Source organism: Ylistrum balloti, unplaced genomic scaffold (assembly GCF_031769215.1).
Source record: "Ylistrum balloti isolate Yb309-2 unplaced genomic scaffold, AGI_CSIRO_Ybal_v1 Utg369728, whole genome shotgun sequence".
NCBI lineage: Eukaryota > Metazoa > Mollusca > Bivalvia > Pectinida > Pectinidae > Ylistrum > Ylistrum balloti.
In genome coordinates, this window is record NW_026781944.1 from 35,324 (window position 1) to 53,718 (window position 18,395).

Consider the following 18,395-nt stretch of genomic DNA (forward strand, 5'->3'; position numbering starts at 1 on the left):
TGTGGGTGTGTTGGTGTGTTGATGTGTGGGTGTGTTGATGTGTTGGTGTGTTGGTGTGTTGTGTGTGTGTGTTGGTGTGTTGTGTTGTGTGTGATGTGTTGTATGTGTGTGTGTGTGGTGTGTTGATGTGTTGATGTGTTGGTGTTGTGTTGATGTGTGTGTGGTGTGTTGGTGTGTTGGTGTGTTGTGTGTTGATGTGTGTGTTGATGTGTTGTGTGTTATGTGTTGATGTGTTGATGTGTTGATGTGTTGATTTGTGGGTGTGCTGATGTGTTGGTGTGTTGATGTGTTGATTTGTGGGTGTGCTGATGTGTTGGTGTGTTGATGTGTTGATTTGTGGGTGTGCTGATGTGTTGGTGTGTTGATGTGTTGATGTGTTGATGTGTTGGTGTGTTGCTGTGTTGATGTGTTTGTGGGTGTGTGAGTGTGTGTTGATGTGATGTGTGTGTTGGTGTGTTGGTGTGTTGGTGTGTTGATGTGTGTTGATGTGTTGTGTGTGTGTGTGTTGATGTGTTGTGTGTGTGTGTGTGTGTGTTGATGTGTGGTGTGTTGATGTGTTGATGTGTTGTGTGTTGGTGTGTTGATGTGTTGTGTGTTGGTGTGTTGATGTTGGTGTGTGTGTGTTTGTGTTGTGTTGGTGTGTTGATGTGTTGGCGTGTTGGTGTGTGTGTTGTGGTGTGTGTGTGTGTGTGTGTTGGTGTGTTGATGTGTGTGTGTTGATGTGTGTGTGTGTGTGTGATGTGTGTGTGATGTGTGTTGATGTGTGTGTGTTGATGTGTTGATGTGTTGAAGTGTGGCTGTGTTGATGTCTTGATGTGTTGGTGTGTTGGTGTGTTTGTGTGTTGATGTGTTGGTGTGTTGATGTGTGTGTGGTGTGTTGTGTGTTGTGTGTTGTTGTGTTGGTGTGTTGTGTGTTGGTGTGTTGATGTGTGGTGTGTGTTGTGTGTTGGTGTGTGTGTGTTGTGTGTGTGTTGATGTGTTGTGTGTGTGTGTTGTGTTGATGTGTGATGGTGTGTTGATGTGTTGGTGTGTTGATGTGTTGATGTGTGTGTGTGTGTGTGTGTTGATGTGTTGTGTGTTGATGTGTGTGTGTTGTGTTGTGTGTTGGTGTGTTGTGTGTGTTGATGTGTGTTGGTGTGTGTGTTGGTGTGTTGGTGTGTTGGTGTGTGTTGATGTGTGTTGGTGTGTGATGTGTTGTGTGTGTTGTGTTGATGTGTGGGTGTGTGATGATGTGTTGATGTGTTGTGTGTTGATGTGTGGGTGTGTTGATGTGTTGGTGTGTTGATGTGTGTGTGTTGATGTGTGTGTGGTGTGTTGGTGTGTGGTGTGTTGTGTGTTGTGTGTTGATGTGTTGTGTGTGTGTTGTGTGTGATGTGTTGTGTGTTGAGTGTGTGTTGGTGTGTTGTGTGTTGTGTGTTGATGTGTGTTGATGTGTTGGTGTGTGATGTGTGTGTTGGTGTGTGGTGTTGTGTGTTGGTGTGTTGATGTGTTGGTTTGTAGGTGTGTTGAGGTGTTGGTGTGTTGATATGTTGATGTGTTGGTGTGTTGATGTGTTGTGTGTTGTGTGTGATGTGTGTGTGTTGTGTGGTGTGTGTTGTGTGTGTGTGTGTGTTGGTGTGTTGGTGTGTGGTGTGTGTTGGTGTGTTGGTGTGTTGATGTGTTGGTGTGTGTTGTGTGTTGTGTGTTGTGTGTTGTGTTGTTGTGTGTGTGTGTGTGTGTGTTGTGTGTTGATGTGTGGTGTGTTGTGTTGGTGTGTTGATGTGTTGGTGTGTTGTGTGTTGTGTGTGTTGTGTTGTGTGTTGATGTGTTGGTGTGTTGGTGTGTTTTTGTGTTGATGTGTTGTTGTGTGTGTTGGTGTGTTGATGTGTTTGTGTGTTGTGTTGGTGTGTTGATGTGTTGGTGTGTTGTGTGGTTGTGTGGGTGTGTTGCTGTTGTGTTGGTGTGTTTGTGTGTGAGTGTGTTGATGTGTTGGTGTGTGGTTGTGTGGGTGTGTTGGTGTGTTGATGTGTGGGTGTGTTGGTGTGGGTGTGTGGGTGTGTAGATGTGTTGGTGTGTTGTTGTGTGGATGTGTGGGTGTGTAGATGTGTTGGTGTGTTGGTGTGTGGATGTGTGGATGTGTTGATGTGTGGGTGTGTTGATGTGTGGGTGCGTTGATGTGTTGGTGTGTTTGGTGTGTTTGTGTGTTGGTGTGTTGATGTGTTGGTGTGTTGATGTGTTGGTGTGTTGATGTGTTGGTGTTTTGAGTGTGTGGGTGTGTTGATGTGTTGGTGTGTTGGTGTGTGAGTGTGTGGATGTGTTGGTGTGTTGGTGTGTTGATGTGTTGATGTGTTGCTGTGTTGGTGTGTTACTGTGTTGATGTGTTGGTGCCAGAGTGTGTGGATGTGTTGGTGTGTCTATGTGTGGGTGTGTTGGTGTGTTGGTGTGTTGATGTGTTGGTGTGTGAGTGTGTTGGTGTTTTGATGTGTTGGTGTGTTGATGTGTTGGTGTGTTGGTGTGTTGGTGTGTGAGTGTGTTGATGTGTTGGTGTGTGGATGTGTGGGTGTGTTGGTGTGTTGATGTGTTGGTGTGTGAGTGTGTTGGTGTTTTGGTGTATTGGTGTGTTGCTGTGTTGATGTATGAGTATGATGATGTGTTGATGTGTTGAAGTGTGGATGTGTTGATGTCTTGATGTGTTGGTGTGTTGGTGTGTTTGTGTGTTGATGTGTTGGTGTGTTGATGTGTTGGTGTGTTGAGTGTGTGGATGTGTTGATGTGTTGGTGTGTTGGTGTGTTGATGTGTTGGTGTGTTGATGTGTTGGTGTGTTGATGTGTGAGTGTGATGATGTGTTGATGTGTCGAAGTGTGGATGTGTTGATGTGTTAGTGTGTTGTGTTGGTGTGTTGATGTGTGAGTGTGTTGATGTGTTGGTGTGTTGAAGTGTGGATGTGTTGATGTGTTAGTGTGTTGTGTTGGTGTGTTGATGTGTGAGTGTGTTGATGTGTTGGTGTGTTGATGTGTTGGTGTGTTGTTGTGTTGTGTGTTGTTGTGTTGGTGTGTTGTGTTGGTGTGTTGATGTGTGAGTGTGTTGATGTGTTGGTGTGTTGATATGTGAGTGTGTTGATGTGGTGGTGTGTTGATATGTTGATGTGTGGGTGTGTTGATGTGTTGATGTGTTGGTGTGTGGGTGTGTAGATGTGTTGGTGTGTTGTTGTGTGGATGTGTGGGTGTGTAGATGTGTTGGTGTGTTGTGTGGATGTGTGGGTGTGTTGATGTGTTGGTGTGTGGATGTGTAGATGTGTTGATGTGTGGGTGTGTTGATGTGTGGGTGCATTGATGTGTTGGTGTGTTGGTGTGTTTGTGTGTTGGTGTGTTGATGTGTTGGTGTGTTGATGTGTTGGTGTGTTGATGTGTTGGTGTGTTGATGTGTTGGTGTGTTGAGTGTGTGGGTGTGTTGATGTGTTGGTGTGTTGTTGTGTTAATATGTGGGTGTGTTGATGTGTTGGTGTGTTGTTGTGTTGTGTGTTGTTGTGTTGGTGTGTTGTTGTGTTGGTGTGTTGATGTGTGAGTGTGTTGATGTGTTGGTGTGTTGATATGTGAGTGTGTTGATGTGGTGGTGTGTTGATATGTTGGTTTGTCGGTGTGTTGATGTGTTGGTGTGTTGATATGTTGATGTGTGGGTGTGTTGATGTGTTGATGTGTTGGTGTGTGGGTGTGTAGATGTGTTGGTGTGTTGTTGTGTGGATGTGTGGGTGTGTAGATGTGTTGGTGTGTTGTTGTGTGGATGTGTGGGTGTGTTGATGTGTTGGTGTGTGGATGTGTAGATGTGTTGATGTGTGGGTGTGTTGATGTGTGGGTGCGTTGATGTGTCGGTGTGTTGGTGTGTTTGTGTGTTGGTGTGTTGGTGTGTTGATGTGTTGGTGTGTTGAGTGTGTGGGTGTGTTGATGTGTTGGTGTGTTGTTGTGTTAATGTGTGGGTGTGTTGATGTGTTGGTGTGTTGATGTGTTGGTGTGTTGGTGTGATGATGTGTGGGTGTGTGGATGTGTTGGTGCGTTGATGTGTTGGTGTGTTGGTGTGTTGGTGTGTTTGTGTGTTGATGTGTTGGTGTATTGGTGGGTTGATGTGTTTGTTTGGTGGTGTGTTAATGTGTTGATTTGTTGGTGTATTGGTGTGTTGAGTGTGTGGGTGCGTCAAATCACTCGGCATATCCTTCCCTCAAATATATATTGATTACCATGTACACTTTCTGTCCAACACGTAGTTACCAGGGTGATATGAAGTTTATACGTAAGGGAGATAACAGTTATATATTAGTTACACTTATGGCCCGACCCGTAGTTACCAGGGTGATATGAATGAAGTTTATACGTAAGGGAGATAATAATTATATATTAGTTACACTTATGGCCCGACACGTAGTTACTAGGGTGATATGGAGTTAATATGTAAGGGAGATAACCGTTATATCTTAGTTACACTTTCTGTCCGACACGTAGTTACCAGGATGATATGAAGTTTATACGTAAGGGAGATAACCGTTATATCTTAGTTACACTTTCTGTCCGACACGTAGTTACCAGGGTGATATGAAGTTTATACGTAAGGGAGATAATCATTATATATTAGTTACACTTTCTGTCCGACACGTAGTTACCAGGGTGATATGGAGTTTATATGTAAGGGACATAACCATTATATATTAGTTACACTTTCTGTCCGACACGTAGTTACCATGGTGATATGAAGTTTATATGTAAGGGAGATAACCATTATATATTAGTTACACTTCTGTCCCGACACGTAGTTACCAGGGTGATATGGAGTTAATACGTAAGGGAGTTTACCGTTAAATACCAGGTACACTTCTGGCCCGACACGTAGTTGCTTGGGTAGTTTGGGGACAAAATTGTCTGCGGAACTCCGGCGACCAACGTGATATCTCCACCACATCCTGTCAAACAAATAACCCGAAAACACTATCTCAATAAGTACTTAATAGTGATAGATGTTATATAAACACTGTAACTATTTATATGTTGTCAAGGTTACTGTTTTACAATTACTCTAACTATTTATATGTTGTCAAGGTAACTGTTATACAATTACTGTAACTATCTATATGTTGTCAAGGTCAGTGTTATATAAACACTGTAACTATCTATATGTTGTCAAGGTCAATGTTATATAAACACTAACTATCTATATGCTGTCAAGGTCAATATTATATAAACACTGTAACTATCTATATGTTGTTAAAGTCAATGTTATATAAACACTGTAACTATCTATATGTTGTCAGGTCAGTGTTATATAAACACTGTAACTATCTATATGTAGTTAAGGTCAATGTTATATAAACACTGTTACTATTTATAGGCTGTCAAGGTCAATGTTATATAAACACTGTAACTATCTATATGTAGTTAAGGTCAATGTTATATAAACACTGTTACTATTTATAGGCTGTCAAGGTCAGTGTTATATAAACACTGTAACTATCTATATGTAGTTAAGGTCAATGTTATATAAACACTGTTACTATTTATAGGCTGTCAAGGTCAGTGTTATATAAACACTGTAACTATCTATATGTAGTTAAGGTCAATGTTATATAAACACTGTTACTATTTATAGGCTGTCAAGGTCAATGTTATATAAACACTGTAACTATCTATATGTAGTTAAGGTCAATGTTATATAAACACTGTAACTATCTATATGTTGTTAAAGTCAATGTTATATAAACACTGTTACTATTTATATGTAGTTAAGGTCAGTTTGTATGTAGTTTACCTGGATCTGTGATTATAGTTTCACAGTTAGCGCCGGTTACATCCCTTGGACAAACACATTGACAGGTATGATCAAGGAAACCCTTATGTTGACATGTTGGGGAATTCACGCAACTGGCTGTAAAGGACACAAAACGTCACCAAAAAATCAAATCAAATTGGAAATGAATAAAGAAATAAAAAAATAATAACAATAAATACAAAACAAAAATAATAACAAGAGGCCCATGGGCCTTAACGGTCATCTGACATAAAATACAAGATTTCAAATTTTCAACTTATTTCACTTGGATTTAAGAACCAAGGGCAATCAAGGGTCATGGTGGCCATCTTGGATTTCGGACCAACCCGAAATTAGCAAACTTTGATCAGGACCATGTCACAATCATTTCAGGTAAGTTGCAGCTCAATGTCACAGGCAGAACTAGAGAAGAAGCTGAAAATGTAAATTGTTTACGACGTACGACGGACGACGCCGGACAAAAGGCGATCGCAATGAAAACAATAGAGACAGGAAATGACGTACATGTGCACGAGTAAGAATCAGTAACATCCTGTACGTCATAAAAGCTGAGAACTGAAGCGGAGTCAGCCAGAAAATTTAGTCGCGGGTCCAACAGGCGTATTGTCGGTTGGCCGTTGATCGAGAATGCCTGAAAATATAAATATATATCCGTCATTCCATCAGTTTTATATGTAATTGTTTTGTTGTCTTGTTTATATTTACATATAAGTCAAACTTCTGATTGAATCTCCTCTCTCTCTCGCTATCTATCTATCTCTCTCTCTCTTCCCCCTCTCTCTTTCCCCTACTCCTCAATCTCTATCTCTCTCTCCCTCCCTCTCTCTCTCTCCCTCCCCTCCCCTCCCCTCTCTCCCCCTCCTCCTCTCTCTCTATCTCTCTCTCTCTCTCTCTCTTTGATATATCTCCTCTCTCTCTCTCTCTCTCTCTCTCTCTCTCTCTCTCTCTCTCTCTCTCTCTCTCTCTCTCTCTCTCTCTCTCTCTCTCTCAGAAATCATGTTGTCTGCTGAGTTCCCTGATCCACTTACATAAAGAGAATACTGCATGACTGATGCCACATCGTACGGTTTTACATCGTCCGTCGTCATCTTCTGCATGTTAATGTTTCCCTGACCACCGTTCACGTTCGCCCACAAGATTTCCACGTAATTATCACGATCCGTCCTGCTCTGCTCGTGTTGTCCACCCATCGCGTGTAACATCTCGTGTAATGTAATACTGTTCTGTATGGCAAATAAACACACACACATCTCATGTAGATATATACAAAGAGAATGTGCATAACAACACCTGGGCACGTGATCATGTAGATTTATATAGAGAGAGTGAATGACAACACCTGGACACGTGATCATGTATATGTATATATAGAGAGTGCATAACAACACTTGGGCACGTGATTATGTAGATGTATATAGAGAGAGTGAGGTACAAAACCTGGGCACGTGATCATTTAGATATATATAGAAAGAGTAAGTACAACACCTGGGGCACGTGATCATGTTGATGTATATAGAGAGAGTGCATAACAACACCTGGGCACGTGATTATGTAGATGTATATAGAGAGAGTGAGGTACAAAACCTGGGCACGTGATCATTTAGATATATATAGAAAGAGTAAGTACAACACCTGGGGCACGTGATCATGTAGCTATAGAGTACAAGCCAACATATATGAACTCACCGTTACACAATATGGAGCTTGTAGACTGAGATCTTGTCTGCCTTGGAACACTCGTCCAACATAGGAATAACAGCCACTGAGGTAAGCAGATAGAGCAGTAACTAGATAGCAATATGATAAACAGAACATACATTTGTAGCCTGTGTGATACTCAGATAGAGGCTTTAACTTAAATACATAATTTGATCTTATGCTCGATAAAGATTTGTATAATTAACTTAGTGTGTCACTACCGGTAACTATGACGTCACCTCTGTCAATTCACCTGTCACTAAAGATGTACACATAAGACTGATGGCCGAGTTGGGTGGCTAGCGCTGCCGATCTAGGAAGCCACTGTACGCATGTCTTAGTCGCCATTTCCTGAATCGCTCCCAGGATCGTGTTTCTTTGAGACGTAGCTGTTATACACAAAATAACCAATAAGCTAATTTAGATATTCAGTCATTTAATAAAGAATTTCAAATATGACATGCAATTTATTTTTTATATAATTACCATAATGAGTCACTCTGCTTGTGGTCAAAACTTACATTCCCCCAATTTAGCCCTCCCTTCCCGCATTGGGGGCTGGGATGCACTGTTTATACAGAACTCAGTCTTCTTCACCCAAGAATACCTCAGACCTAATTTGGACAATATCCATTTATTCTCCTTAGAAAGTGTAAGTTTTTAAAGAACTTAAAGTTTAACTTTAAACTTAAAGGCTCCCCGAGAACTGAGAACCAATCCTTACACAAACTTTGTGCCATATCTAAGGATTTCTGATGGTGAAATAAGTGTTTAAGGAATTTGCTCTATGTCCCCACTTGGGCCCCATCCCTTCCACCACAGGGGGCTGAAATCCACTGTTTTATACACAAATGATTCTCCTTTACCAAATAATACTTCAGACTACATTTGGGCAAAATCCAATCATTGCTATAGGAGAAGTATGATTTTTAAGAATTTGCCCCATCACCCCTATGGGACCCCATCCCCCCTATGGGGCCCAATCCCTAATGCCCCAGGGATCGATACCTACCATATATACAAAAATTGCTTCTCAGTCATCTAACAATGCTTGAGATCATTTTTGGTAAAAATCCAATCATTTTTACAGGGGGAGTAGAATCTTGAAGAATTTGCTCTATATCCCATATTGGGCCCCGTCCTCAGGCCCCATGGTACTAAGACATGCAATTTGTACAAGATTGATTCCTCTTCACACAAAAAATGCTTCAGGCCAATTTTGGGCAAAATCCGATCATTCCTACTGGAGGAGTAGGATTTTAAATAATTTTGTCTTTTTCTGTTATTGGGCCTCGCCTCTCAGGCCCAAGGGTGCCTGGACCCACCGTTTATAGAGAATTGATACCTTTTCATTCAACAATGTTTCAGAACAAATTTCGCCAAAACACAAACATTTCTACAAAAGTAGTAGGATTTTGAAGGATTTGCTTGATTACCCCTACAGGGCCCCGCCTTCAGGCCCAAGGGGGACGAGACCAACCAATTATACACAATTGCTTCACCCTTACTCCGCAATGCTTCAGATCAAAATTGGGCACACTTTTTTAATCATTCCTACAAGAGAAGTAGTTTTAAACAATTTGCTCCATCACCCCTAATAGGGGCCCTTTCAGGGCCAGGTGAGCTAAACTCATATTAACTTCAAGGAAACACCGACACAATTCATGTATTTTCAAACATCTACAATGGTTTGTGACCACGGCACCGACATGTGCTATTCTACTTAACGTAGTATGGTATAAATAAAACACCAAAAATATAAGCAAAAGTTGTGTAATTTCCGTTCAGTAATTAATGCACCAAATGTATTTTTGAGTTCATTTCTACACGGATAAAATGAATTCTACTCATTTTGCAGAAGAGGGAATACTTTCCTTTTGAACCGCACATTGCTATCTTAATGTGTAAATCACAGTGTTTTTGTCCTGTTTTCTTTATCTTGATGTTAGCCGATACGAGGCAAACGAGAAATGGTTACATAAAGCTGGTCCTGTGACAAGTTGTTTTTTTATCCTTCCTCACGTTTAGCGTTTTTCTGCTCTCTATTTCTTAAGATACTGCTTTTTTCTTGATCGTATTAAAAATTTCGCGGTTTCAGCAAAAGTTAGAACCAAAAGCATGAATGGCTTCACAGAAGTGATCAGACTGATTTTTTCTAAGTTATACCATAAATAATATTTTCAACGATTTTTTTTTCGCAGTTCTTGAAAATATCTAGATATGAATACTCCAAAACTGAAATCATTCGCAGTATGGTAGCGAGGTTACACAGGTACTTACTGAATGAGGTCGATAACTCATAGGGGACGATCGCCTGTTCCCATAAAGGACTAAATATGAAGTTATCCATTCTGCCTTCAGTATCTTGCTACAATTGAACAAAAGAATTGTAAAATTAAATTCAGACCGAATTTCTACTTTACCTCTATATTTAAGGTACAGCGTCCTTCTACTCAGAAATGAACTGAGAAGTTTGTTTCATATAACATGAGTAGGTGGTCCCCAAATAAGGAATTCTCAATACGGAATGTGTTTTTTTACTTTGACTATCTCCCTTCCCTCCCAATCCAGCTTTTGACAAGTATGAAGTCACCCTAGGCCTCGCAATTTAGGTCCCTAGCATCAATAACGAGTTATAGAAGGGTGATGCAGTTGTATGATGTAGCATTACTGACGAGTTATAGAAGGGCAAAACAGCTGTATGATGTAGCATCACTGACGAGTTATAGAAGGGTGATACAGCTGTATGATGTAGCATCACTAACGAGACATAGAAGGGTGATATAGCCGTATGATGTAGCATCACTAACGAGACATAGAACGGTGATATAGCTGTATGATGTAGCATCACTAACGAGACATAGAAGGGTGACATAGCTGTATGATGTAGCATCACTGACGAGTTATAGAAGGGTGATACAGTTTAATTCATTATTTGTCAAAAAATAACATGTAACTGGAGAACGTTACAGTGACGGTCGTGTTCTGGTGTACAGTCGGACTGGAGAACGTTACAGTGACGGTCGTGTTCTGGTGTACAGTCGGACTGGAAAACGTTACAGTGACGGTCGTGTTCTGGTGTACAGTCGGACTGGAGAACGTTACAGTGACGGTCGTGTAAGGGTGTACAGTCGGACTGGAGAACGTTACAGTGACGGTCGTGTTCTGGTGTACAGTCGGACTGGAGAACGTTACAGTGACGGTCGTGTAAGGGTGTACAGTCGGACTGGAGAACGTTACTGTGACGGTCGTGTTCTGGTGTACAGTCGGACTGGAGAACGTTACAGTGACGGTCGTGTTCTGGTGTACAGTCGGACTGGAGAACGTTACAGTGACGGTCGTGTTCTGGTGTACAGTCGGACTGGAGAAAGTTACAGTGACGGTCGTGTAAGGGTGTACAGTCGGACTGGAGAACGTCACAGTGACGGTCTTGTTCGGGTGTACAGTTGGACTGGAAAACGTTACAGTGACGGTCGTGTTCTGGTGTACAGTCTGACTGGAGAACGTTACAGTGACGGTCGTGTTCTGGTGTACAGTCGGACTGGAGAACGTTACAGTGACGGTCGTGTTCTGGTGTACAGTCGGACTGGAGAACGTTACAGTGACGGTCGTGTTCTGGTGTACAGTCGGACTGGAGAACGTTACAGTGACGGTCGTGTTCTGGTGTACAGTCGGACTGGAGAACGTTACAGTGACGGTCGTGTTCTGGTGTACAGTCGGACTTGAGAACGTTACAGTGACGGTCGTGTAAGGGTGTACAGTCGGACTGGAGAACGTCACAGTGACGGTCGTGTTCGGGTGTACAGTTGGACTGGAGAACGTTACAGTGACGGTCGAGTTCGGGTGTACAGTCGGACTGGAGAATGTGGATGTGGACCTTCTTCCTTTTTATGACTATAAAGTTCAATCTCCATTGACCAATTGTCTAATTTACTGTCTAAAGAAAAACATATCACACATCGTTTCGGGCATGAATTTATAAACTCAACAGGTGGAATATAGAAAGGATTTGCGTGCGTGTGTAAATCACAATTTCAGATTTTTCTTAAATCTGAAAATACATGCCAATATAGTTTAGACTTACCAGCTCAGATTCCAGACCTAGTTCGACACTTTGTCTGTGTGTGAGTTTGTGGAAGTCCCTGTTTTGTCCCAGTAGGCTGCTTCTGTGCTTCTCCAGATATTCAGCACCTTCCGCCTGTAACAGGAGTACAACATTACCTTAATTTGTATGTCACAATGATAAATGGTTAAGTCATAACCTACATATGCTGGAATCTCTCCAGACCAAAAACTGAATACGTCGAAAAATTGAAATATATGATATTTGAATAAAATTATCAGAAAGTAAAAAAAAATTAAAAAAAAAAAAAAAAAAAAGATCGTGGATGTAATGGTGAAGGTAGATTCAGGGAGAGGCTGTCCATATTTGATTCTGGAGATATGAAGCGCCCTATACTAGGGGTCTTTTAAAGCATTCTTACCCTGTGTGGTTTCCCGTCATAGTGGATCAACATACTTTCCAATGCAAGAGCCAGTTCGGAGTCTGGGTCGACATCCTGTAATAAAATGCAAAAGTTTATTTCAAAAGTTAAAGAAATGAGGAATGGTGGGAACGCATAATATGAAACACGTTATTTTGGTTAAAACGGCGAAATCCTTTCCCAACAAGCTCGTCCACTCGGAATACCCTCTGCCGCTACCGGTCTTCCCAACGGCAACTAAATCTTCTCTCTCTCACTAACTCATTTTACTCAAAACATTTTCTCAGTCATCTCCTCACATCCCAAATAAATCCGTTTCCGTCCAGCTCTCCAATCCAAACACCCTCTGCTCTTACTGTCCTATCAAACAGCTAAATCTGCTTACACCCAGCTCTTCCTTCCGAACACCCTCTGCTCTTACTGTCCTATCAAACAGCTAAATCTGCTTACACCCAGCTCTTCCTTCCGAACACCCTCTGCTCTTACTGTCCTATCAAACAGCTAAATCTGCTTACACCAAGCTCTTCCATCCAAACACCCTCTGCTCTTACTGTCCTATCAAACAGCTAAATCTGCTTACACCCAGCTCTTCCTTCCGAACACCCTCTGTTCTTACTGTCCTATCAAACAGCTAAATCTGCTTACACCCAGCTCTTCCTTCCGAACACCCTCTGTTCTTACTGTCCTATCACCCAGCTAAATCTGCTTACAGACAGCTCTTCCATCCAAACACCCTCTGTTCTTACTGTCCTATCAAACAGCTAAATCTGCTTACACCCAGCTCTTCCAACCAAACACCCCCTGTTCGTACTGTCCTATCAAACAGCTAAATCTGCTTACACCCAGCTCTTCCTTCCGAACACCCTCTGTTCTTACTGTCCTATCATCCAGCAAAATCTGCTTAAAACCAGCTCTTCCACCAAAACACCCTCTGCTCTTAACTGTCATATCACCCAGCTAAATCTACTTAAACCCAGCTCATATTCTGTAAAGGTTTCGTCCCTGACGCCTCATTTCATAACCTCTCCAACCTAGGTCGTTCCTTCAAAAAGCTTCCCTGTTTTCCCTTTTCATTCCAGACGAATCTACTCCCAACCTACTTGTCCCTTCGAAAAACTTCATTTTAACGTCTCTCTCAATTAAAAGCTCTCATTCTCTCTCATCGCTGTGTAGTCATCTAACGCCCATCTCAACTTTCTGCAATACAATAAAAGTATACAGTATAGGATATGTTGGAGGACTGGTAATTTATATGTATATTGTTTTATATTGTACAATCTTGTGTTGTATATTGTACAATCTTATGTTTTATATTGTACAACCTTGTGTTGTATATTGTACAATCTTGTGTTGTATATTGTACAATCTTGTGTTTTATATGTACAATCTTGTGTGTTATATGTACAATCTTGTGTTTTATAATGTAAAACTTTGTGTTTTACATTCCACAACTTTGTGTTTTATATTGTACAATCTTGTGTTTAATATTGTACAATCTTGTGTTTTATATTGTACAATCTTGTGTTTTATATGTACAATCTTGTGTTTTATATTGTACAATCTTGTGTTTTATATTCCACAATCTTGTGTTGTATATTGTACAATCTTGTGTTGTATATTGTACAATCTTGTGTTTTATATTGTACAATCTTGTGTTTTATATTTTACAACCTTGTGTTGTATATTGTACAATCTTGTGTTTTATATTCCACAACTTTGTGTTTTATATTCCACAATCTTGTGCTTTATATGTACAATCTTGTGTTTTATATTGTACAATCTTGTGTTTTATATTGTACAATCTGATGTTTTATATTGTACAATCTTGTGTTTTATATTGTACAATCTTGTGTTTTATATTCCACAATCTTGTGTTTTATATGTACAATCTTGTGTTTTATATGAACAATCTTGTGTTTTATATGTACAATCTTGTGTTTTATATTCCACAATCTTGTGTTTTATATTTTACAACCTTGTGTTGTATATTGTACAATCTTGTGTTTTATATTCCACAATCTTGTGTTTTATATGTACAATCTTGTGTTTTATATGTACAATCTTGTGTTTTATATTGTACAATCTTGTGTTTTATATTGTATCTTGTGTTTTATATTGTACAATCTTGTGTTTTATATTGTACAATCTTGTGTTTTATATTGTACAATCTTGTGTATATTATATTGTACAATCTTGTGTTTTATATTGTACAATCTTGTGTTTTATATTGTACAATCTTGTGTTTTATATTGTACAATCTTGTGTGTATATTGTACTATATTGTACAATCTTGTGTTTTATATTCCACAATCTTGTGTTTTATATTGTACAATCTTGTGTTTTATATTGTACAATCTTGTGTTTTATATTGTACAATCTTGTGTTTTATATTGTACAATCTTGTGTTTTATATTCCACAATCTTGTGTTTTATATTGTACAATCTTGTGTTGTATATTGTACAATCTTGTGTTGTATATTGTACAATCTTGTGTTGTATATTGTACAATCTTGTGTTTTATATTGTACAATCTTGTGTTTTATATTGTACAATCTTGTGTTGTATATTGTACAATCTTGTGTTTTATATTGTACAATCTTGTGTTTTATATTGTACAATCTTGTGTTGTATATTGTACAATCTTGTGTTTTATATTGTACAATCTTGTGTTTTATATTGTACAATCTTGTGTTTTATATTGTACAATCTTGTGTTTTATATTGTACAATCTTGTGTTTTATATTGTACAATCTTGTGTTGTATACTGTACACTGACTATAATCTGAATGAATTGCATCAATATAAATCCTTAAATATTGCATATGATATTTAAATTTTTCGAAGATAAGTTACAAGAAATTAGAACGTTGTAATAACCTGCCTTTATAAATAAGTTGACTTACCTTTGGGTCAAAGTCTGATGAACTAAGATTGAAAGTTTGGTGATTTGTTGATCGCACCACCCGATCCTGCGGAGACAACAATGTTACAATATAGAGATATTGTTGTTGAGATAACGCACTTACATTGACAAAGGATGCTTTTTATAATATAACAAACTATACCATTGATGATGAAAGAACTGACATTGGCTCAGGGCGTTATCTTGGTAATGTTATCAAGGCTATGGACGTGTTTTGATGTTGTAACAGATATACATCGACAAAAAGCAGAAAGTTGATGTTATAACGAATTTACATCGACAAAAGCAGAAAGTTGATGTTATGACGAATTTACATCGACAAAAGCAGAAAGTTGATGTTATGACGAATTTACATTGACAAAATAGACAGTAGATGTTATAACGAATGTTCATTGACAAAATAGACAGTAGATGTTATAACGAATGTTCATTGACAAAAATAGACAGTAGATGTTATAACGAATGTTCATTGACAAAGATAGACAGTAGATGTTATAACGAATGTTCATTGACATAGACAGTAGATGTTATAACGAATGTTCATTGACAAAAATAGACAGTAGATGTTATAACGAATGTTCATTGACAAAGATAGACAGTAGATGTTATAACGAATGTTCATTGACATAGATAGACAGTAGATGTTATAACGAATGTTCATCGACAAAATAGACAGTAGATGTTATAACGAATGTTCATTGACATAGATAGACAGTAGATGTTATAACGAATGTTCATTGACAAAATAGACAGTTGATGTTATAATGAATGTTCATTGACAAAATAGACAGTAGATGTTATAACGAATGTTCATTGACATAGATAGACAGTAGATGTTATAACGAATGTTCATTGACATAGATAGACAGTAGATGTTATAACGAATGTTCATTGACAAAATAGACAGTTGATGTTATAATGAATGTTCATTGACAAAATAGACAGTAGATGTTATAACGAATGTTCATTGACATAGATAGACAGTAGATGTTATAACGAATGTTCATTGACAAAATAGACAGTTGATGTTATAACGAATGTTCATTGACATAGATAGACAGTAGATGATTAACTTCAATGCATTTTTTGTCTGAATTATTGTGTACCTTGGATTGCAAAGCAGTGTCAGTTGTCTCCCTTTTCCTCCGTTCTTCAGATCGCCCATTGAGTATTTTGATCATTTCCTTTATTCTGTATTTGTTCTCATTATCTGAAAGCAATAATTTAACCTAATTAGAAGTTTGCAACCTCGGTATTGTTGTGCCTCCTCATCGTTGTAGCCTCGTTAAGGATTTTGGCCGTGTTAATAACGGAATCTCGTTATCGTTGTAACCTCGTTAAGGGTTTTGGCCTTGTTAATGACGGGATCTAGTTATCGTTGTAACCTCGTTTAATGTTTTGGCCGTGTTAATGACGGGATCTCGTTATCGTTGTAACCTCGTTTAATGTTTTGGCCGTGTTAATGACGGGATCTCGTTATCGTTGTAACCTCGTTTAATGTTTTGGCCGTGTTAATGACGGAATCTCGTTATCGTTGTTACCTCGTTAAATGTTTTTGCCTTGTTAATGACGGGATCTAGTTATCGTTGTTACCTCGTTTAATGTTTTGGCCGTGTTAATGACGGGATCTCGTTATCGTTGTAACCTCGTTTAATGTTTTGGCTGTGTTAATGACGGAATCTCGTTATCGTTGTTACCTCGTTAAATGTTTTTGCCGTGTTAATGACGGAATCTCGTTATCGTTGTTACCTCGTTTAATGTTTTTGCCTTGTTAATGACGGGATCTAGTTATCGTTGTAACCTCGTTTAATGTTTTGGCTGTGTTAATGACAGAATCTCGTTATCGTTGTTACCTCGTTAAATGTTTTTGCCTTGTTAATGACGGGATCTCGTTATCGTTGTAACCTCGTTAAATGTTTTTGCCGTGTTAATGACGGAATCTCGTTATCGTTGTTACCTCGTTAAATGTTTTTGCCTTGTTAATGACGGGATCTCGTTATCGTTGTAACCTCGTTTAATGTTTTGGCCGTGTTAATGACGGGATCTCGTTATCGTTGTAACCTCGTTTAATGTTTTTGCCTGGTTAATACGTTATCGTTGTAATTTCGATATCCTTGTTATTGACAGAACATTGTTATCGTTGTATCTGTAATTACGTCAATGAAGTGTCCTCATTAAGGTTAGAACCTCGTTTAATGGTGTGATTTGGTAAACCAAACAAATCTTTACAACGAAACCCCATTAATGATGAGATAAAGTCATTATTAGAACCTCGTTAATCTTATAACTTTGTTTAATGCAGAGAACGACGGACCATAAGATTTAACTCAGAACGAAGCTGATTAAGATGGGTCAATCTTAATCTTAAATGCAAAGGGGACAACCTATGTGACCGAAAGTGAATTTTTTGGACGGTAAGCATCCGCTTGGGGTTAGTATTTGTATCTGATCCGTAACATTCATATTTCTACAGTATTCTGGGGACATGTATTTATAGATATCCATAATTTATTTTTGAATATCCATAATCTATTTATTTGTGTATATTCTAAACTCGCTGGGAGACCCTAAAAGGTACTGACGTCATTAATGTTGTTTTTCAAAACGATGTTGTTCGCAGCTAACAAAACAAGGAACAGTCTCGAGATGACCATTGGGCAGCTCATACAATGGTCACTGAACCGTGTAAGGACATACACAAATAGAAACGCCTTATCAGACTCAATCCACGTTTCACTGTAACGGGTTAACAGTGTGATGAACCCCTTGTGACAACAAACCGTCGTGAAACGTATGTAGCTTCGATTGAGACTCTCCATCCCTGTTTCAAGAAATATTCTTACATGTTAATTGAAACATGACCAAGTAGGACAACAACGACAACCGATAGCCATCACATCGTCACGGCCCGGGGACAAACTTACATCAGCAGAATAGTTTGTTATTCTTTCAGTGTGTCCAGTATTTGAACTCTTCAATGTAAGACGTAGAATTCGTTATGCCTTAGGTAGGAAAGATTCCTGTTTAGAGAATTACTTAGGTTAGTCCTTTTAAATTTAATGTCATATTGTTGATCGGGTTACATTGAAATCAACATCAAAGATTATTCCTTTTAGTAAAGCCTTGTTGCTCCGTATCTCGGTGGTCATTGTGACGAAGTTCTGGAAAAGTAGGCTTTTAACATTAAGGAATACCGGAATGTTACAAATGAGCAGTTGAAGGCCGCCATTTAAAGCACGTTGTAATTGCTACCTTCCGGGTTTTGTTTTGATTTTTCACATTAATTCAGCCTTCACTGATATTAAAATTATATACAAGAAATAAACCCTGGTGATACAATTTATTTCCATAGCAACTGTAAATGTTAAAAAAATAATAAACTTGGCTTCGTATTTCTGATATGTCTACTAAATCAAATTTTTGTTAAATATACTGTCAGTTTCAAAATTCATCAACAAATAAATCGATTTGAATTATCGGATGAGGAAGGAAGTACGACA

At 38.9% G+C, this 18,395-nt stretch overlaps 1 protein-coding gene across 1 annotated transcript in view; it reads right to left on the reverse strand.

The window, feature by feature from the left end:
- The window catches only part of LOC132565625 (MAM and LDL-receptor class A domain-containing protein 1-like), a gene marked incomplete at its 3' end in the record, with an annotated part of 36,696 nt that extends 28,860 nt beyond the window's left edge, over nucleotides 1-7,836 (reverse strand). Inside the window, exons 1-6 of the mRNA XM_060230271.1 lie at nucleotides 7,742-7,836; nucleotides 7,477-7,552; nucleotides 6,819-7,013; nucleotides 6,295-6,421; nucleotides 5,770-5,886; nucleotides 4,807-4,927 (exon numbers count right to left, since the gene is read on the reverse strand). Coding sequence (XP_060086254.1) covers nucleotides 4,807-4,927; nucleotides 5,770-5,886; nucleotides 6,295-6,421; nucleotides 6,819-7,013; nucleotides 7,477-7,552; nucleotides 7,742-7,836 — 731 coding nt within the window. The remainder of the gene's footprint in view (nucleotides 1-4,806; nucleotides 4,928-5,769; nucleotides 5,887-6,294; nucleotides 6,422-6,818; nucleotides 7,014-7,476; nucleotides 7,553-7,741) is intronic.
- Between the last annotated feature and the right edge of the window lie 10,559 nt (nucleotides 7,837-18,395).